Here is a 22366-nt window from a genome sequence, read left to right as displayed (position 1 = left end):
GAAAGGACTCACACAAAAGGACCCAAAGGCACTTTGAAACTCCCAGGGAGCCTTAGGAGGGCCCACCTCGACAGGTCACCCAGGTATGCTGAGGGCCAATTGGGAGGGTGCTCTCTGGAGGGTCACCTGGGGGGGGGGGGATGCCGAAGGTTAGGTGGGCATGGGGCTCGGGAGAAGCACTCAATGGGTGCTGAGCTCCAAGATTCATGGACGTTAGAGATACTGGAGGATGCCAAGTACCACACCGGAGGGGTCTCAGGAGACCATTGGTGATGCCTGGGGCCACTCTGGACAGTTGAAGGAGTGCTGGGGATCCAAGGCTTGGGCCTCCGGGGATGCCATGGGCCACTCAAGCGGAGGCTTCCAGGAAGAGTAGATGGAAGGCCTCTCCGGGATACTGGGGGCCAGGTGACAGGGCCACGCGGGGATGCTGAGGACCACTCAAGAGAGGATGCGGGAGGGCCACCCCGAGATGCCAGGGCCAGACGGGCGTGGGTTCCAGAGGGCCACCCCGGGATGCTGACGGACAGGCTGGAGGGGTCGCAGGAGGGCTACAGGGGAAGTCGAGGACCCGGAGAGCGAAGGGCTCAGAAAGACCACTCCGCAAGGGGCGCGCGGGCAGGCTCGGCGCGGGGTCGGATAACGGCCCGCGCGGTGGGCGGCGGCGCCCGAGGCCCCTCCCCGCCGCCCGCGGCCGCTCCTCCTCTTCCTCTCCCGCCCGCGCCGCGGCCCTCCCGTCCCTGCGCGGCCTCGGCGGCCTCGGAGGCGGCGGCGGCGGCGGCGGCGGAGCAGCGCGGTCCCTTTAAACCGCCCGCCGGCGCCCCCGCGCCCGCCCCCGCCCCGGCCCGCGCCCGGCCCGCCGCCCGCGCCCGCGCCCCGCGCCCCGCGGCCCCGCCGCCGGCCCGGACATGGCCGCCAACATGTACAGGGTCGGAGGTAAGGCCCCGCCACGGCCTTTATGCGCCGCGGGCCCGCCGCCCGCGCCTCTCGGCCCCGCCGCGGCCTCCGCGCCTCCCCCACGCCGCCCTCGCGCGCGGCCCGCGCCCCTCCCCCCCGTCCCGCCCCCGTCGCGCTCGCGCCCCGCCCGCGAGGCTCGGTTCTGGTCTCCGGTGCTCGTCCCGGCCCAAAATGGCCCCTGGGCCGCCGGGGCCGGAGCGCGCGCGCGGGGGACGAGCGGCTCTGGGAGGGGGCTGTGCCCACCTGTTGGGGGCCGGGGGTGGCCCGCGGGACGCGGGCGGAGTAGCGGCGAGTGGCCAGGGCATCCCGGTGGCCGGCGGGCCCGGCGGCGCGAGGCCTGGGCCTGGGTCCGGGCCGGAGTCCCAGAGCCGGAGCACGTGCCTCTGGAGCTCTGGCTGCCGTCCCGCGAGCAGGAGTTTGGGGGTCTAGGGGGCGAGCGGTGTCCTCAGGGGCCATTCAGGGCGGGCTAGGTGTGCAGGCACCGGGAGTCCTGTTTGCAGGGATCACAAGCCGGTCTACGAGCCCCTCGAGCGTGGCCGAGGGGCTTTCCTTAGAAGGGATTCCTGGGGGGGAGGGTTGGCTACAGCAGGGGACCTTCATCCCAAGTGCAGGTCTGAGTCTCCCCAAACTTTTCTCAGCTTGCTGCTCACCCTAGCCCGACAAGGAGGCACTTTACCACTAGCCTTTGGGAGGGCAGAGGTCCCCACTAAGTTGGAGTCATGGGGGCCTGCTGTTGGCGCTGGTCCCCCTGTTGTTGGTTCCAAGGTGGCCCTTTCCCCGTTTGTGTGTGATGGGGACACTCTGAGATGGCCTTGCACACATACGGCCCATGCTGATCCTTAACAGTCAGCTCATCCCATAGCCTTCTGCTTCCTCTCTGGACTTGGAGACCCTTCCTGGGGTCACAGCATAAATGTGGATGGGTCTCTGCTGCTGTCTCTCCCACTAGTAAAATTGGTCTCTGCTGTGAGCGTGTGTTGGAGTGGGAGACCACCCAGAAGCACCCATTACCACTGCCCCGCATGACCCATCTTACACCAGCCAGCCCAGGTCCACCCACTGCAGGAGCCCTGGCTCTTCTGCCCTCCCAGGGAATCCTGGCCTCACACCTTTGCTTCCTGGCTAGTCCTGCCACAGGGCACAGCCTAGAGTGTTGGGGCCCTGTGAGGAGGGGCTGGTCCTCATTGAAGCTTCTGCCTTGCCAGTCCCAAAGGAAGAGGGCCAGAGCACTGGATCCTCCCTGCTTACTGGCCTGCCTTCAGGGGCAGAGACTAACTGCTCTGCTTCTGGCTCCTCTGGTGGCCCTCTTCCAGATGCTGGGCCTTCCTCTGCCCTGTGGACCATTTTTGCCTTCAAACCCCCTTCCTGCCCAACATGAGGCCCATGGTTCCTGCCGATTGGGATTCTTACTTCTAGTTCCCTCGTTCTGCAAGTTCTCCTTCACCTGTGAAAGGCTCCCATCATCCTGGTCCCCAGCCACCCCTTCCCACCCAGTTCACATTTCTTCCTTGCTGTGATTTCTGGCTCATGATGACATGTCATATGCTGAAGAAATGAATGACTAGCAAGAGAGAGGAGACCTGGACTCCTGCATCTGACTCAGATGGGGGAAAGTGGTGAGAATGAGGAAGGCGGGCTGAAGGGCCCTGGGTCCTTGGCCCAGGTGTTTATGCCCACCTTCCCATTCCTAAGGGCCCTACCCACGCCTGCCTGGCCCAGTAATCCCAGCAGAGAGCTCCAGCCAGGGCTCCAGCCAGACCTGGCTTCTGACTTGGTTCTTAATGTGCCTTGGTTTCCCCATGAAAAGGATAGGCATCCATCTGTTTTCATCCTGTGTCCTGTGGCTGTACACCCAGGGTGTACCTGGTGCCCTGGCCTGTCTGAGGTCCCATAAGGCTGGGTGGCTGGGCCCTGAGCTTCTATGCCAGGCAAGTATGGATGTGGCTAAGGAGCAGGGATAGGTCAGTATTCCTCCTGTGTGCCGCCATGCGTGTTCTGGGCACCAGCTATGTTGCCAGGAGTGCTTTTGCAGTGAGCTAGTCTCCAGAGCTAACCCTGAGGGTGTCCATGGCAGGCCAAGGGCTAGCACCTGTAAAAGGAACTTCGTCGTTCCCTGCTTTCTGGATAGGGAACTCTAGTGCCACCCTGTGAATCCCAGCAGGGCCTTGGGATGAGACTCTGGGTGTTGGCTATTGGCTTCCTGCCTCGGTCACTGCTTGCCAGACTCTCAAGCCCCCAGATGAGAGCACACATAGTGGCTCTCTGAGCAGGCTTTGGTTCAGTCTGGTTTTGTTGTCTAGAGTTTGACCCTCTGGGAAGTCTGCCTTGTCCTAGGCAGTGCTGGTGGGGACCCAGCTTGGGGAATCTCCCCCTGCTCCCCTTTTTTCTCTTGGCACATGCACCAAAAACTACAAGATGCCCAATCAGGTTTAAATTCCAGAAAAACAGCCAAGACCCCTAGTGCAAGTATGTCCCAAATGTTGTCAACTGTTTGGGCATCCTATGTTCTTAGCATGCTCTCTGGGGGCCTTGTGAGGGTGGGCTAGGCAGGATCAGGTATAGGTGAGGTTACAGAAGGCAGCAGACCACTTGGGTCATGTGGTCAGGAGGGAAGGATCATGAACTGCTGCTTTCTCAAGAAGTGGACTTGCTGAGTAGTTCCTGCCAGTCAGTGCCCGAGAGCCAGGACCTTCCTGAACCAGCCTCTGATGGCTGAGGGGTTTCTTACCTGTGCATCTATTATAAAACCAGGTGGCATCACTGACCAGAAGAGCAGCAATCACTCGAGTCTCCACCTCATGGCTGCTTGTATGTGGAGCCTTTTTCCTGTAGCTAAAGGGCTGCTGCCATTCCCCTGCAGTATTTTTCTTTTATTGCAAGAAATTAACTCCTGTACTCTTAAGTGGCTTTTGTTTCTATTTTACTGTGCTTGTGGAAGATGACAGGAAGCAGCAGCCTGCAGGCCACAGCCACATTACAGCTGGCCTTGTGTCCTGCTTTGGTATGGTGTTTCATGTGCCCAAAGCCAGCCTCTTGGTTTCCTACCTTGGGGTTTTCATTTAAATCATTCGTATTTAATCATGGTGTTAGGCATAGTTTTGTGCTCTGCTTCTATGTTTCTTGTTACTTGTTTTTTTTTTTTTTTGGTTTTTCGAGACAGGGTTTCTCTGTGGTTTTGGAGCCTGTCCTGGAACTAGCTCTTGTAGACCAGGCTGGTCTCGAACTCACAGAGATCCGCCTGCCTCTGCCTCCCGAGTGCTGGGATTAAAGGCGTGCGCCACCACCGCCCGGCTTGTTTTGGTTTTTTGAGACAGGGTTTCTCTGTATAGCCCTGACTGTCCTGGAACTCTGTAGTCCAGGCTGGCTGGCCTCAAACTCAGAGTACCTCTGTCTCCAGAGTGCTGGAATCAAAGATGTGTGCCACCATCGCCTGGCCTGGTTATGTTTTCTTTGTGGGGTTTTTTTTTTTTTTGGTTTTGTTGTTGTTTTTTGAGTCAGGGTTTCTCTGTAGCTTTGGAGCCTGTCCTGGCACTCGCTCTATAGACTAGGCTGGCCTCAAACTCACAGAGATCCTCCTGCCTCTGCCTCCTGAGTGCTGGGATTAAAGGCATTCGCCGCCACCACAACCACCACCCAGCTGTTTGTTTTTAAATTGAATGTGCGATACTGGGGGATCAAACCTAAGTTCTTGTGAAACTAGACCACTGGACTATAGCTTCAGTTCCAGCAGTTTTTATTTTCAGTTGAAGGTTTTTACTAAGATGTTTCCATGGTTAAAAACTCCAGGCTTCAAGGGGATGCCTGTACTGTGAGCCTGTGCAATATCCTAGTGTCTCTGGTCTTCCCTAGCACAGCGCTATTTTGAGGAGTCCTTTTGAAGCTTCTGGGTCCTGCCTGGCTCTTTTCACAGCACATGTTTCAGGGAAGACCCCAGAAGTCTTGGCTCTTCCCCAAGTCTGCATCTGTACTGGGAGTTGTAGAAGTGGGCTATGCCCAGGAGTAAGGTAGCAGCCATGTTAGCCAGACCAGCAGCCCTTAAACTCCTGGGCTTACCCTGCCCTCTTGCCCCAGCCTTATAAGTGCTAGGACTAAGTTCGAACTGTAATGTTAGGTCTGTACTTTTGACAGATGTCACTATGGACCTTCAAACATTCCCATAATCCTACATGTTCCCTGGTATCCTTGGTTGGGGAGTCTCCGTTCTCTCTCAACTACTCCTGTGCCTTGTACCCCAGTGTCGCATAGATGGAACCATTCTTTGAGATGGCTTCTTCACCATACACTCTGCATGTGGGAATTAGTATTATCTGAGATTGGCTTTTTTCTTTTTTTTTTTTTTTTGGTTTTTCGAGACAGGGTTTCTCTGTGGCTTTGGAGCCTGTCCTGGAACTAGCTCTGTAGACCAGGCTGGTCTCGAACTCACAGAAATCCGCCTGCCTCTGCCTCCCGAGTGCTGGGATTAAAGGCGTGCGCCACCATCGCCCGGCTGAGATTGGCTTTTTTCGACTGAGTGGTGTCCTCCCCAGTGTGTCAGCTTGTATCCACCAATGCATTTCCGAGGTGATAAACAGTGAACATGGGTTCTCATTTCTCCTGGATAAAAATATACAGTTGTGCAGTTGTGGGTTGGATGGCTGACCTCTTGAGAATCTGGCAGGTAACGTTCCAAGGTCAAACCCCCCTCCCCCAAAAGTTCAACCTTCCCTCTGCACATGGGTGTCTTCTCTGCTTTTTGGCAGGTGTGCAGGATGCCCTTTACTGTTATTTTGCTTTTTTCTTTTTCCCAGATAGGGTTTCTCTGTAGCTTTGGAGCCTGTCCTGGAACTAGCTCTGTAGGCCAGGCTGGCCTTAAACTCCTAGAGATCCGCCTGCCTCTGCCTCCCGAGCACTGGGATTAAAAGCCCGCACCTAGCATCGTTCCTGTTTTAATTTGAACTCCTTAGTGGTAGGTGGCTCCCATCCCTGGCAGTTTTGATTGTTTGGCTCTTTGAGATGCACTCTTGCTGTTAGCCCAGGTTGCCCGTGAACTGATGCTCATCGTGCCTCTGCTGCATGGAATAAGGTATGGTTACCATGTTCAGCTGCCTGCGTTTGATTTTCGGGTTTTTTTTTTTGTTTGTTTTTGTTTTTCGAGACAGGGTTTCTCTGTGGTTTTGGAGCCTGTCCTGGAACTAGCTCTTGTAGACCAGGCTGGCCTCGAACTCACAGAGATCCACCTGCCTCTGCCTCCCGCGTGCTGGGATTAAAGGCGTGCGCCACCATCGCCCGGCCCTGATTTTCGTTTTTTGTTTGGTTATTTTTGTTTTGTTTTTTGACATAGACTCTATTGGCCAGGCTGGGCTTGGAGTCAGAGAGTCATGCACCTGTCTCTGCCTCCCCAGTACTGGATTAAAAGTGTGCACCTCTATGCCAGGCATTTCCCTGGTTTTAAAATTGGATTGTGTGCTTACTGTTGTGAGCTGTGTGATGATTATTTATGTATTATTTTGTGGTGTGGAAGCTAACCAAGAGCCTGCTTATACTGGACAAGTGCTGTATCCTAGTCCCAAGAGTTGGTTTATATTTCGCATTTCAGACCCTTTTCAGAAGACTGAAGTTGTGTGTTCTGTGTATCTAGAATCCAAGATCATGAGGTAGTTACCCTTTTTTATTATAGAATCTTTAAACATTTGAATTTGACTTTAGTATCCTTCTTATTAGTTTCTGTGTGACGGTTAAGATTTGCATGTAAGCGTCCAGTTCTCCCACTGGGTCATCTTGGCAGCCTGGTAAGAAGTGAGGCTGCTGCTGTTCTGTTGCTCACTGACTGTCCGTTAGTCTTTGCCAATGTGTGTCTAGATCGCAAGCTTTCCTGCAGTGTAGGAAGTCGCTGGTGACTCCTCCAACTCGGTTGTTTTACAGAATAGTACCGACTGTCCTGGTTTCTGGGTTTTCCCTTAAAAAGTGTACAATTGGCTTGTTGATTCCCCCCACACACACACACCCCAAGACAAGGTCTCTGAATGTTCTGGAATTCACTATAACTAGTGAATTAGTTAGAACAGGCTGGCCTCAACCTCCCAGAGATCCTCCTGCTTCTGCCTCATGAGCATTGGGATTGAAGATGTGCACCACTACACCTGATTCTTGTTTTTTTGTTTGTTTGTTTTGTTTTGTTTTTCAAGACAGGATTTCTCTGTTTAGCCCTGGCTGTCCTGGAACTCGCTCTGTAGAGCAAGCTGACCTCTAACTCACAGATTTGCCTGCCTCTGGAGTACTAGGATTAAAGGCCTGCACCATCACTACCTGGCATCTTGGTTTTTTTTTTTTTTTTAATTTTTACATTTATTTACACACAAGTGTGCGTGCGCTGTCGAGTGTGTGTTGAGAGGAATATCCACATAACACACATGTGGACAATTTAGGGAGTCTCTTCTTTCTTTCGACCATGTGGGTTCTGGGGTATTGAATTCAGGTTGTCAGTTTGGCTGCAAGTGCTCTTAGTTGCTGGCCCTAGCTTGTTGTTCTCTACCAAGCAAGTAAGTTGGTGAGATTCAGATGACCGTGGCTCATGGCAGGGCCTCTTGGAGACTGGCAAACTACATTGGCAAACTACCCTGCCTAGATCTGTGTGACTCATGAGCTAAGAATGGCATTTACATTTTTATGTGGTTGAGAAAAAAAGTCAAAAGAATACTTCATGACATGAGAAGATTAAATGAAATTTAAATTACTTTGCCCATAAATAAAGTTTTATTGGAACATGGCTACCATAAAGCTAATGTATGTATGTTCTGTGGCAGATTCTGAGTTACAACCAGTAAACTTTTCCTCCTTAGGCACAGTAGAGCACTGTGTCTCTGCCATCAAGCATGGTGGTATTGGGCTCTTAGAACAGCAGCCATACAGGTCTGTATGGATCACTGGCTGCTTATGTTGTGACTAAATAGAGCTCTGATGCCATCTTCCTGAAGACAACACAGACCTTGTAGCTGAGGCTCCACCCCTCCAGACCCTTGTACTCACAGGCCAGTGTGCGCCCCTGGTTGTGGCCTGTGCTCCTGGCTCAGCAGCTTTGGGTTAGGGCCCCCACTATACTGTTCAGGTTCATTTAATTGGCTGGAGCAGCTTACAGTGAGCAATCACAGTGTTTGTTGCCTCATTACAAAGGACACAAGGAAGCATACCGATGAAGAGCCACAGTCTGAACCCTCTGATCCTGCTTGGTCTTTCTGTGGTTAGCTCTGTCCTGGGCAGTGGAGAACCTCCGGTATAACCTTCCCACAGTGTCCTGTGATGTGCTGGGCAGTGGAGAACCTCCGGTATAACCTTCCCACAGTGTCCTGTGATGTGCTGGGCAGTGGAGAACCTCCGGTATAACCTTCCCACGGTTTCCTGTGATGTGCTGTGCAGTGGAGAACCTCCGGTATAATCTTCCCATGGTGTCCTGTGATGTGCTGGGCAGTGGAGAACCTTTGATATAACCTTCCCACAGTGTCCTGTGATGTGCTGGGCAGTTTGGAAAGCCTCCAGTGTAACCAACCCACCGTGTCCTGTCCAGTATGACAATCTCCCGGTGTTCTGTGTTAGTCAACTTTTTATTGTCATAGTTTGAGACTACCACTTTACAAGGAAGAAAGGTTTATCTTGGTTTACAGTTTCTGAGGTTTCAGTCTCTGTCTTTTGTCCTTGCCATTAGGCCTGTGACAGAATAGAGTGTTTGGGTAGAAATGCAAGGTGGTACAAAACTGAGCATCTCCTGGTGACATGGAACGTTACAAGAAAACCAAACAGGAAAGGAACCCAGGCCCTCCCTTCCCTCCAGGGGCTTGCCTGCTGTGGCCTGAAGATCTGCTCTGTTCTACCCCAACATTGCCAAGCTAGGGACCAGGTTCTCTGGGTGTGGTCCTTTGGAGACACCCCATATCTTGTAGTAGCACATGAAAAGGACGCTCTTATCTCTCTGAAGGTCCCAGGGTTTTTAGGAGCCATGTGTCAGGAAGTGGGGCTAGAGACCAAATACGTATTTCCTTTGTTAACAGTAGCAGTAGCTTTTATGTGTGCTCCACATGACTGTAGGTCCCACAGACACCGTCTTCAGTGCGTGTGTGCTGTGGATACGCTTGTGTGAATTGGGAGCCTAGTGGTGGTTTTAAGGCAGTGCTAAATGTGCCATCAGTCTTTGATCACTCTACTCAATATCCAGCTGGTACCATGTGGAAGGAGTGAAGTGTGTGTTGGTGTTACAGTGGCTTCAGCTTGAGGAAGCAGAATGGTCAGTACAGTTAGAAAATTTAAAGGGAGACTCTCACACCAAGTCAGCCTCCTCAGAAAATCAGGATCCGGCTGGTGGTGGCAGCTCGGCCTTTAATCCCAGCACTTGGGAGGCAGAGGCAGGCAGACAGATCTCTGAGTGATCCGAAAGACGTGAATGGAGAAGCTGAGCACTTGAACTAGCCGTAGAGCTTCCAGAACAGGGTCTGAAGGAAATAGGCTTGCAATGAGCCCGGTGTGTGTTTGTGGTGGTGGTAGTGGGGAGGTCAGTGTATAGCCTTAGTGAGCTCCTTCGTCCTTGGCCAGCTAAGGATGTGTAAACCTGTGGAACAGTCTGTGAGCTGGGAGAAGTTGGGAAAGTACTGATGGTGCAGACAGGAGAGGAATCGCTAAGATGTATGACAGGCAGGATGCATGGAACAGAAACTGGTGGGACTAGATAAATGAAGAAACTTGGTTAAAAAAAAAAAAACAAGAGCCAGAAAGGCAACCACTCTTTATTGAGCCAGAGCCACAGATAGCATGCTTCTGATGGCAAAGGCTTGGTGGGCCACGGGCCTGCGGACATTGCCAGGAGCAGAAGGCTAAGATTGTGATCTGGCTCAATGCACAGCTCAGCATGGTAGCTGCCAGTACTTACGCTTGGACCAGAGTGGAAGATTCCCAAACAAGACAGTCCACTTTTAATGACCAATATTAATACAATGAATGACTTTCAGAATTAGTTTTTGCTGCATGTCTGGTAATGCTATTAATTTATTGTAAAGTACACCACTCGAGGCTGCGAAGCACTTATTGGAGGAGCTTATCTGTATTAAGTTCACTCTTTCTAGGGGGAAATAAAATGGGAAGGTCTGGTCAGGAATATTTCCTAGCTCATGTTGCCACTCTGGCAGGAGCCCGTGTCTGTGCTGGGAGCCCTCACCTCGGCAGCACTATGATCCTCGCTATGCAGAGCAGGCTACTCCCCAAGACTGCTGGCAGGACCAGTACTTCCTAGAAAGGCTCATGAGATGGCAGCTCTCTTGAACAGTTACTTTAGCTGGGTCTCAGAAGAGGAAGGTGTGCAGGCCAGCATGTGGTTACCAATGACTGGAGACACACCCGGAGATGGGCTTTGGAACTAGGACTGTTACGGCAGGTTGGTCATATGTTCGTCTTCATCACTCAGTCTCTGCCCCCTAAAGGGGGACTGTTTGGCATGGCCAGGGTCTGGGAAGGAGACATTCTAGGGTTGTGGACAGCCTGGGAGAACAGGCCCCTAAAAAGAACATGGTGAGCTCCACAGCAAGTGCATCTGTTCAGATCAGTATCTGCATACAGAGCCCATGTTTGCAACCCTGTTGAGAGACTGTTTCCAAAGTTACAAGGTCTGAGCCTTGGCAGCATTGCCGTGAGCATGAGTAGCACAATACCCCGAGCTGTTGTCACACTCAAACCACTTGTTTTCTCATTAATTGGTCTGTACTTTGTAATTTCATCAGTTAAACGTTTGGAAGTTTGGTTGTGCCTACTGTGTATTGCACTCAGTTCAGACCTAACCTCCATGCCTAGATTCTGCTGTCGGGACCTCTGCAGATGTGTGCCAGTCTCTGTTGTAGTTCAAGGACACATCTTACAGTACCTACCGTTCAGTTATATGCCCATGTGTTGGGTGTGTGCATAAGTGCAAGTACCTGTGGAGGCCATTAGAGGGCATCGGCTCCCTGAGCTGGAATTACATGCGTTTGTCAGTCACTCCATGTGGATGTTGAACTTTACATACTAACCACCGAGCCATCTCTCCAGTCCACATACTGTTTGTAGTTTTATCATCCAGACCTTTTCATGGTGTGTGTGTGTGTGTGTAACTGGGTATCAAACACTTTCTTTAATTTTTTTCTTGTCTAAGTTCACATTGGTTTTTGTTTTTATTAGAGTCTTCTTTATTTTCTTAGTAATGTTAGTGCGCACTTAGCATACTTCATTCTTGTTGGACAGGCTCCTCTGAGGTTTGGAAAAGGTGTGTAGTTCAGCTACTGCTGCCACAGACGTAGCACGTGAACTTGTCTGTGATGAGCAAGCCCTCCTGTCATGGCACCACCCATCCCCATACCAGTGCCTGGCCCTAGTTCTTAGATGTGTGTGCTTGTGCTTCTCTGAGATGAGCTACCTCAGTACCTGCCTCTCGTGTCATCCCAGGGTGCTCTGCTTGTTTGCCTCTTCTCTACTTGGGAAACATTTTATTTTATTCCAGTTTTTGGCCAAGTATAAATAATTTTGTGTTAGGGGCTTAATTTGCTATAATTTGTAATCATGAAAGTTTAGATTATGGATGCCTTTTTTCCTTTTTTTAAAAAAAAAATTTGAAATAGGATTTTTCCATATAGCTCTGGCTGTCTGAAACTTGCTCTGTAGACCAGGCTAGCCTCGAACTCACAGAGGTCCACCTTCCTCTGCCTTCCGAGTACTGGGATTAAAGGCATGCACCACCACCTCCTGGCTCAAAGTGTATTTCTGCATTGAGTGGGAATCAAACCTGAGGCCTCCTGTGTGGTGGGCAAGAATTCTACCACTGAACCATCAATGCTTTAAAAAAACAAACAAAAAACTAGTTTTATTAAGAAATTATCCACAATGATGAAGTTCATCAGGGTGTTTTCACAAGGTGGGCCTCAGGAGGGTCCAAAATCTAAGCCCAGAGACTTTCTCCAATCCTGTACTCTTTCTTTCTCTTGGGCCTTGCTTTTCCCTGGAGACCCTTCATCCTGGTGTGAATGTCTCTGAGTACTAGCTGCTGGAGTTCTAAGGATGTGGCTTACCACTGGCAGGTGGCACAGGCTCAGGAAGCAATATGGTGACAGGCCTGCGAGTGTGTGTGTGTGCCTGCTTGGGAGCAGGGAACTGCAGTTGCTAACTCTTGCCATTTCAACAGGAGTAACCTTCTAGTCAGTTCAGCTAAGGAGGGGGTTCCACTGGCCTGGCAGTATGACAATCCAACATATGGCAGTATGTTGTCTGCACTGGGATTCTTGGAGCATTGTGGTAGTGGGGTCATCTAAGCTGTCCAGGCTGACTTTGCCAGCTTTCAAAGTCTTTGTGTCTATCTTTGAGCCGGGCCTTTGGTGGTGAAAGGTAGACACACTGTTCTTGCCTGCAGCAGCTACTTGGAAAGATGTCCAGTAGTTTTGAGCAGGGATTGGGCTTTCTGGGGAAAGCTGTAGTCAGGCCTCACAGGCTTCCCACTAAGGCCTGTGCTCCTGAAGGATGTTTGAGGGCTGCAGACTCCTCCCAGGACAGCCCAGCCCCTCTCTAACCCATTGACAGCTGTGATGTGGCCCAGCCTGTTCACTGCTCTGATGGGGTAGGACTTTGCTTCCTCCAACCCAGCCTTCCAACCCCTAACAGTATGGGGCTAGGGCTTAGAGGGTCTCCTTGAGGTTCCCAGTCAGTTCTCTGTGGGTCCTAAGAATGGTGGGAATGACTAAGAGACTTGGTGCTATGAGTGATGACCTCTCTGTTTGCAGACTATGTCTACTTTGAGAACTCCTCCAGCAACCCATACCTGATCCGCAGGATTGAAGAACTCAATAAGGTAAGAGCTCAACACAGTAATGCTACTGCCCGACCCTGGTAGGGAGAAGTGGAGCCTTCCCTGATGTGGGTGGTCAGGGTCTTGCTGCCTAAATTTTGATGTCCCTTCAGGAGAGTCCTATGGCTATGTCTAGGCTTCTGATTTTTTTTTTCTTTTTTAATTTTATGTGTATGGGTGTTTTGTCTACATGTATATCTGTGCCTGAGGAGACCAGAAGAGGGTTTTGGATCCCCTAGAATTAGATGGAGTTATAGATGATTGTGAGCTGCCATGTTGTTACTGGGAACCAAACCTGAATCCTCTGGAAGAGCAGCCAGTTCTCTTAACCACTGTGCCATTTCTCTAGCCCATATCTAGGCTTCTTGAAGACAAGCTCAGGGCAGCCTTGAGGTGTTGCTAGTTCCCCTACCCCATCTCTCAGCACATATCAGTCTGTCTGTAGCAGGTGCCCTTGTGGGCTTGAGCACACCCAGAACTCAGAGGATGGTGGATGATTCTGGAGACCAGTCACAGACCAAGGGCAGTGGCCTTGGTGCTCTTGGTTCCACCTATACACACTCGCACTCCCTTCTCTTCCTCCTCCCATTTCTGTTAGCCTAGGTGGCTTCCTGGCCACAGGACTACCTTGAACATTAGAGTTGTCTGCTCTGCCCATTACCATCACGAGGGTGCATGTAGTATTTATTTTCTGGGGGTCCTTTGGTGTCTTACCCCAGTTGCTTATTCTACCATGGTTTGTGTTTGCTGGGATGGTGTGAATCCTTGGCAGATACTTAATCCTTGGTCTGAGGACATGGTTGTTTCATTACTGGAACCCTGGGATATCCACAGACAACCTAGGGTGGAGGCTACGAGTGTGGAAAATGAACAAGTTGACATATGATTAGAGACTTTTTTCCCTAGGGTGCTGGTAGATAGGCGTGTTCCTGCTCTGCCTCCTCCAATGCAAGGCAAAGCAGAGGACATGACAGATTTCCCAGAACCGTGTCCCTAAAAACATACTCTTTTCTGCCAGACTGGGTGGCCCTGAGGCCTCCATAGCCGTTTTGTTATTGTTGTTGTTTGTTTGTTTTTTGTTTTTTGAGGCAGGGTTTCTCAGTAGCCATGAGCCCATCCTGGAATTCGCTCTGTAGACCAGGCTCTGCCTCTGCCTCTGCCTCTGCCTCCTGAGTGCTGGAATTAAATGTGTGTGCTACCACTGCCCAGCTCTGTAGCCTTCCTGAATACCATAGACCAGTTGCTTTCCTAGACTTCAGTCTTGCTAGAATAGTGGTGTGGGATTCTTGGGATCAAATGGGACAGGGAGGGCAAGGTTGGATGCTGTCCCACAGGTGGCCCTGTTGAGCCTGACTTGGCTTTGCAGGTGGCTCTTGATGGAAGCCTAGGTGTAGCCCCAGCTTCTAGGGTTGGGCTGCCAGCTCCTTGGGACCCATGTTGCTCATACTGTGTGGTGTAAGGCCTTATGCTGTGTGTTTGTGTGTGCATATGTGTACCTGGGGAGATTGTGGGAAGATGAATTGGTCAGAGCATATGGGCCGCTTCTGGAGACCTGAGGCCTGCCATGGCATAGGTGAGCACTAGTGTTTCCTCTGTTGAACTTTACAGGGATCAGAGCCGAGACAGGTACCCTATGTTTGGCCCTGGTTACAGTTGGCAATAGGCAGGGCTGTAGGTTGGGTGGCTGGAGCTCTCAGTTTGGACCAACAGGCTCTCATTTACTCATTTTAGTTGCACAGGTTTGAACATGAGCACACAGGTTGTAGAGGAGTAACCCAGCTGCAGTGAGTGAGCCAAGTCTGTGGCTGTTTGTGTCCCCTGTATCCTGCAGTGAGCAGCAGCTGGAGGGTATCCCTTGGCTCAGCATATATGTAGCTGTGTCAACCCCAAAATTTCAAGTGGGATTCTGGCATAAGTCTCCCCTAACTCAAAGCCAAGTGCAGAGAACAAGTCATATAGTAGGGAGTTGTGAGCTTGGCTGGCAGGCTCAGATTCCCAGTTGTAGACCAGCATTGCTGTCTCTCAGTGTCACAAGGATGGGGCTTCTGCCCGGCGGTAGTGGCGCATGCCTTTAATCCCAGCACTTGGGAGGCAGAGGCAGGTGGATCTCTGTGAGTTCCAGTCGAGGCCAGCCTGGTCTACAAGAGCTAGTTCCAGGACAGGCTCCAAAGCCACAGAGAAACCCTGTCTCTGGAAGAAAAAAAAAGAAGGATGGGGCTTCTATCTGGGCTTCTGTTTTGGCCTTGGTCTTGGATCTCTATGGTATGGTATGAACCTCTATGGTAGACCATACATACCTATGGTCTCCATAGTCTGTGAGAGGTACTCTAGGTCTCACCCCTCAACACATGAAGTTAACAAGGCAGTATGACTTGCCTGATATCCCTGGCTGCCATCCACAGCTAGCATGCTCAACACATGTGCAATTGCTTCAGGACCCTGTTACAGAGGAAAGGCAAGTAGTACCTTTAATGATAAGAAACTCCTGGCCTCCAGAGGCTGTGCAACATTAGTGTATACATGAACATGGAGCTAAGCTGAAAAGGAACTGCTAGTGTAGGGGACAGTCCAGGACCTCAGGAAGGAGGAGAAAGTACCAAGTATGGGCACTTGACCAGGGACAAAGTGAGAGAAGCTCCCAAAATGAGCACAAACTTCTAGAAGTGAAAACAGAGAAGGAAGATTGGTGACAATTGAGGATACTTTCTAGGAAGTAGAACAAGAATAGTGACACAAATCAGAAAACCAGAGACAATCTCAAAATCCAACACCTATGTAGAAGGAATTAAGGAAACGAGTCGCCCAACGCGTGATCTAAGGAATAAGGACCGAACGGAGGGTCTTCTTGGGTGTGTTTTGTCATTCAGAACATGAGAGAGAGGGCTTTGGGTGGTGGATGTAGGTGCCTTTAATCTCAGGACTTTGGAGACAGGGGCAGTGGAACTCTGAATTTGAAACCAGCCTGGTCTACATAGTAAGTTCAAGTCAAATTAGGGCTACATAGTGAGACCGTGTCACAAATAAAAACCCCAACCAAAAAAAAAAAACAAACAAACAAAACACCAAACTCTAAATTTAGAGAGAAAGCAGATTGCATGAGCACACATCTGCACTTTGCATTCTCCATGTCCATGCAGAAGGAAAGTCATACTAACCCTGTGTCCAGGCCGTCATCCTGGGTGTACTAAGAGTTATCCCAGCTTAAGTCACCCATGAAGATGATGTGGGAGTGTCTCCAATGATCAGAGCTGGACATTTGTTCCTAGACCCCACTTGTAAGCTGTTGAGGGGATTCCATGATACACAGTTGAGTGGGAAGCTAAGTAAATGTAAATGAACGTGGATTTGAGGAATGGAGAGGAAGGAGCCTGAGACTGCTGTCATGGAGGGCTGTAATATGGAACTATGAGCCAGGCTAAGTTCTTTTCTCCCTTAAGGTACTCTAGCAAAGCAACAGCTTAGCGACAGAAAAAGAATAAAGTCAGGGTATGAATGTGGAACAGCATTAAAATACCAAATTGGGAGATGTATAATAGTATTGGGCTGGATCCAAAGTGAGCTCTGGCCTACAGTAACTGTCAGAACCTGTGGAAGTCAGCCCAAGTGGCTATCTTGGGGTGCGGCTATTGTCACTGCAGGACTCACTGTTGAGTGTTGATGCTTCAGACTATGAGCTGCTTCACCACGGTGAGGTTTGTCAGATACAAGAGCCAACCAGGGAGACCCCAGTGGCCGTAGAAGATTGACCTGAGCACAGGAGGGATAGAGTTCTCTTGGATGATGGCTCTAGATATAGCAGGTGACCACAGACCATGCCAATGTAAGTAAGTGAACAGGGTGGATAAACAGGAGTGAGGAGACAGACACCTTGTGTAGAGCATAGTAATATATACATCTCCATTAGCCAGGGTTATAACCTCACAACATAGTACCTTTATTGTTAATATTAGTTTTCAGACGTGGCCTCACTGTATAGTCCTGACTTGCCTGGAATTCACCAGGCTGGTTTTCAACACACAGAAGACTGCCTGCCCTTGCCTCTCAAGTGCTGAGATTACAGACGTGCCCTGCATTATTTAGCATCTGTGTGAGCCCTGGCTAGTTATATAGTATTCTCTGTTAAGGCTACCATGCGGAGTGTTACAGCAGCCCAGGTGGAGGCACGCAGTTGACTCAAGGCCTCACCTTGCTGGTTCCTGTTGGTCATGTGGGTCCAAGTGGTAGACTGAGTCTCTGCTGCTAGCAGCGCTGTGACAGTGTTGAAGCCTGACCTAGAACGGAAGGAGGGTGACTGCAGTCTGTAGCAGGGCTGTCCTTAGGATTTCTGGTAAATCAGGCAAGGCCGCCACTGTCTTGGTGGAGCCCCTGACTGGCAATGTGGACTCTCGTAAGCCCAGGTCATTGGATGGGGCAATCATTCTATGTGTCTAGTGTCCATTCCCGTTTGGTCACATTTACCTGACTTTGGGTGTTTCAGAGCTATGGCTGTCCTCAGTTCACTCCTTCTTAGGTATTGGAGATCTGTCATTTTCTTCTGAACGTTTCTGTTTGGGAGACTTGGTCTTGTCTTGAGGTCCCTTTTGGGGTCTGCATTGCTCAGCTATCTCTGCCTTGCTGTTACAGACAGCCAACGGGAATGTGGAGGCCAAGGTGGTGTGTTTCTACAGAAGGCGAGACATATCCAGCAGCCTCATCGCCCTGGCCGACAAGCATGCAAGTGAGTCTCAGCCTTTCCCCTGGGGTGATATACCTGTCCCCTTCAGTGCCTACTCTTGGGTCCTGGCCTCACTGAGGCCGTTCTGCTGGCCTGCTCTTTGCTGTCCTGTCTGTAGCTGGATTCTGGTGACACCTTTATTGCCCTGTGTTAGTGCATCATCCTCTCAGATCCTGCTTATCATGGACTAGGGTGCAACATTCCTCTTCGTGCTTCTTGCCCCATGCACAGATGTTGGTATACCTGGCACCTGGCTCAGACCCGTGGGACAGATAATAAGGAAGGTACTGGGTGTAGTGACTGTCTGGCCCTTGAGATAGCTTATTTTCCTTTTATTTTTCCTTTCACTGGAAGATGACTGTGTTTTCAGTAATATTTTCAGAATCAAAGACCTTCCTCCTTGCTCAAGGGAACTCAAGCCCAAGTCTAATAAGCATGGTCCAAGGGTGCTTTTCCTCCCTACTGGGACCTTGACCTGGTCCCCATGCTTAGGGTCTGACATCTCACTGAAACAGACCCACATAGACCACTGATATTTTGTGCTTGGGAATCCTGACTGGAGCAGGTCTGTGTGAATGTTGGACAACTGCTGAGCCCTTCATCCAGGGCTTCTGCCTGAGCCTGGGAACCGTAAGGCTGTGGTTACTGTGAGTGCTTTCTCCAAGCAGGGGAGGAGCCGAGTTGCCTGGGCTGTCCACCCAGGAGGGTACTTTTCCATCAGTAGTTCAATAGGTATTGTTCCTGACTCTTGGTTGCTGGGTAAAGGGCTCAAGCCCACTTGTAGCACTTGTGTGCCCATACTCCATCATCCTCACTTCTAACTGGTGGGAGTAGGGTTGAAGGAACCAGAATATCCTTGTGGTGACAGCCAGTCAGATGGGAACCCTGGAAACCTACCCCAAGCAGGAGTGTTTGAGAGACAGGGTGTCTAGCACTAGCTGTCCTCCCCAGCTCTGGGACTAGGTTAGGGAGGAACAAGGAGGAGCTAGAGCTGACTTTAGAGTAGGGTTAGCTATGCAGTTCTTGTCATCCTGTAGGCATCCCTGAGGGACATGATAGCACAGCATTATGGCCCTTTGTTTTTGCTTCTCAAATGAAAATGCAGCTCTCATCTTGGACCATCTCTGGAGCCCTTTTGGATACAAAGTCAGGCTCCCTTGACCTCTGACCTCAAAGCCTATGCTCTGGCCTATAGGTGCATATGCTTCATGCTATGTAAATGTTAGGCATGGTTGTAGCCTGCGGATGTGGGTTTCAAGTCTGCAGTAAAGTTGGAGTCATCTTGTGTCCACCACAGGAGAAGGGAATGGGCTGCTAGAAGGAGTGACCTACTTTAAGGACCACTGCAGTCAGAACTTCTGCTGTCTAGATGCCCCGAGGTGCTGCTGTCTCTCTGAAGGAGGGTGTATGGTGTGAAGACTCAGAGTCTCAGGAGGTTTACCTCAGTGTGGAGGGCCTTCCAGAATGAGGGAGTCTACAGAGCCTCCACACTCTGCTCCCAGAAAAGCTGCATGGGGCATCTCTGGCCAGGCCTCCTCTGAGCTTCATCAAGCCAAGGAGGCAGTCATCAAGGGTACTAGGGTCTGCTGGCTGACTTCTTGGCCTGTCCTGTGAATGCCAAGTGCCCCATTCCCTGGGACTGCCTCCTGTAGCCAGGGCCCACACAGCTGGTTCTACAGACATTACACAGGAGACCCAGATAGTGACCTGCCTTGTGGTCCAGGAGCCTCTGGCTTCCCAGTTGGTACCCTACCAGGGTATCTAGCCCAAGCACTGCCCGCAGATGGGAAAACAGACCCTGTAGCTTGTGATGCATCCATAGGAGGAACCCCTTCCAGATGTCCACAGAGGGAAGTGTGGCCTGGCGTCTACCCAGTACCCTCCAGAGCAAAGTTAGGGCTTAGGAGAGAGACTGGAGGTAGCATGGGAGCCCAGAGCTGGTGCTTCTGGGCGGGGGAGGGAGTTGCTTAGAATATGGGTTGCCTTATCTGCATTCAGATGTCCTTTGAAAGATCTCTAGGGAGAGCTGGAGCCAGAGGCTGTGCATGGTAGCTGTGATGGGGTCTGGTTCTGCTCCAGGGCTAGAAGAGATAAGGGTGCCTGTCAGGTCTGTGGGGGACTGTGCCTGGAACCTGGCGTTGATGCAGCCCACAGGCCCTACAGTGAGGGTGTGGCTATGATCCCTGTGTACTATATAATGCACAGTGGGTGTGCACAAAAGCCAACCTATGTGACTATGACATCTCAGTTTCTAGATGATGTGTGTGCATAGCTCTTATCTTCTGGGCAGGAGCTGCTCTGAACAGACCTGCCTGCCTTGTTTGGTAGGAAAATAGCTCAATGGAGATGCCCCAGGCTCCTGGGGCCCAGTCATACTGAGAACAAATCTCCCAGCCCTGGCCTCCATCTAAAGTGCCTAAAGCTAGGGATTCCCCTCCCAAAATTGCCAGAATACCTTGCAGTCACCACATGGGGGCAACAGAGAGCAGCCATGTCTGGCAGGCTTTTGGAGCTGTGGGTGTTGGCAGGACTCTCCCCCTGCTGGACACATTAGGCATGTCTGGGCTTTCATTGTGCACACTATTCCATACTCCCCAATTTGGGGATCTGGGATAGATAAAAGAGTATTTTGTTGATACAGGGTAGTGGACAATAGCCAAACCACCTGATGTTTGGTATAGCCTGGGCTTTTCCCAGTAGTCACTCCACTTGCTGTCCTGTGGTTTTCTTGCCCTTCTCTGGGCAATCTTGTCTGGAAGCCTCTGGCTCCTGTACTTGCCGTTAGGTAGGAGCTAGGACCTGATTGGTGGAATGTGTGTGAGTGTTCTTGTTGGGGCAGGCAAGAGTTACACTCATAAAAGGTCTTAGGCAGTAGTTGGAAGAGGGATGGGTCTTGGGTGGGTGGCCTGAATGTTGGAACAGTCAGGAGACACAGGTAGTCGTTGGCTGGGTGGTATTTGTCCTCTATTGGGAGGCCTGTGGCCCCCATGTCTCCTCGGTCCGGGCCCTGGGCAGGGAGCAAGCGCTGGCACTGGCCCTAACCTGCCATCTGGGCGCTGTCTGTCTGTTATGTAGCCCTGTCAGTCTGCTATAGAGCCGGACCGGGGGCGGACACCGGCGAGGAAGGTAAGAGCCGACCTTTGCAAGGAGGGTGTCCTCGCGTCTGTCCCTGGGCTGGGGCGGGCGTCGCACAAGTGGATATATCCTGGATGGGCTGCCTGCATGCCCATCCCCGTATGCCCTGCCAGCCGGCTGAGGGCTGGGGTTCCCTGTGTTCAGTCTGTAGCCCGGTCTTGGCTATAGCCCAGGCCTCAAGGGGTTGTCCTGCTAGTGCAGAAAATCTACTGTGTTTTGTGCAGGGCCATCCGGCCTCAGGCTGGTAGATGAAACCTCCTGTCCTGAACATGTAGTGTGCCCATGTTTTTCCTGCCTCTCTCTGCCTGCTGCTTCTGAGGCCAGTTTGAACACTGTCCTCCTCCTCCTCCTATCCTGATGCTGAGCCCTATATTCCAGGGTTCCAGGGTATCTGTGGGAACCTGCCCAGAGCTCCTGAGCCACCTTGAAATGGGCAGGAGATATGCTAGGCAGGAAAGTGGCCCTCCTGTGCTTGGTGCCCTGTACCAGGGAGAGCTAGCTTGGGGAGCCAGGGCTCTCATCTGCCATCTTCAGGGATGACTGAAAGGATCTCTTTGTCCTCTAGGGGAAGTGGAGGAAGAGGTAGAGAACCCAGAAATGGTGGACCTGCCTGAGAAACTTAAGCATCAGCTGCGGCATCGGGAACTGTTCCTCTCTCGGCAGTTGGAGTCACTGCCTGCCACCCATATCAGGTAGTTCTTGGGGCCCCTACCTGGTATCCTGCTGCCTGCCCTTCCTTCTCTTACCTGTTCTTCTCTTCCAGGGGCAAATGCAGTGTTACCCTGCTCAATGAGACTGAATCACTCAAGTCCTACCTGGAGCGTGAGGTAAGACCCATCCTACTGTCTTCTGGTCTGGCACCGTGATGCCTGCCTTTTAATGGTACCACAGTTCCTTCCCTACCCACAGCACCCTGTGAGCAAGATTCAAAGAAGTGCGTCTGGATCCTATTGGTCTTTTCAGGTGTTCATAGGCATTCCTTCAGGATGACTCCTGTGTGGAGGTCTCAACTCTGGAGGAATAAATGGTTGGAACTGGTGAGCACTTCTGCCTTCCTAGCCAAGGTTCCAGGGACAAGAGTCACCTTTTCTCCTACCTGGGTGCTTGTAAAAAAAAAAAAAAAAAACCTTTGTGGGTATCACATGGGAAACAGAAGACAAAATAGGAAATCTCGGTCTAGTCTAAGTGACCTCAGGGCTGCTACCTTTGGGGCAAGAAGTTCTTAATGTAGGGTCACTCTGCACATAGTTGGGCATTACTCATTAGATCCCACACACACACACACACACACACACACACACACACACAACCCTACACACACACACACACACCAGAGAAACTAGTGTCTCTGGAGAAGTAAAGTCCCTGAGTTGTAGGAAGGTCAGGTTTCTGAGGCTAGATGGCTGGCATGTCAGTTACTCAGATGGTGTGGCCTGTGAAAGGGACACTCATAGTCAGATAAGAAGCAGGTGTGTCCTGTTTCACAACAGCGCCACTGTCACATCACCATTACCTCCTCCACCATCACCTCCTCCACCACCTCCACCATCGCCTCCTCCACCACCTCCACCATCGCCTCCTCCACCGCCTCCTCCACCACCTCCTCCATCGCCTCCTCCACCACCTCCTCCATCGCCTCCTCCACCGCCTCCTCCACCACCTCCACCACCGCCCCCCTCCACCACCGCCCCCTCCACCACCGCCTCCTCCACCACCCCCTCCTCCACCGCCCACCA

At 51.4% G+C, this 22366-nt stretch overlaps 1 protein-coding gene across 1 annotated transcript; it reads left to right on the top strand.

Moving 5' to 3' along the window:
* Positions 1-815: 815 nt before the first annotated feature.
* Positions 816-21564, top strand: LOC121434280 (metastasis-associated protein MTA1-like; the record flags this gene model as incomplete). Its single annotated transcript, XM_041633090.1, has 7 exons — positions 816-936; positions 12717-12784; positions 17405-17498; positions 20571-20621; positions 21196-21322; positions 21394-21457; positions 21540-21564. Coding segments are annotated over exons 1-7 (457 nt in total), but the record flags the coding sequence as incomplete, so codon positions are not given.
* Positions 21565-22366: the final 802 nt, after the last annotated feature.

Source organism: Microtus oregoni, unplaced genomic scaffold (assembly GCF_018167655.1).
Source record: "Microtus oregoni isolate MIOR12 unplaced genomic scaffold, Mior012 000043F_ref0000047, whole genome shotgun sequence".
NCBI classification, from domain to species: domain Eukaryota; kingdom Metazoa; phylum Chordata; class Mammalia; order Rodentia; family Cricetidae; genus Microtus; species Microtus oregoni.
Note: the sequence above shows the minus strand (reverse complement) of the source record. Positions and strands in the feature narration are given on the sequence as shown.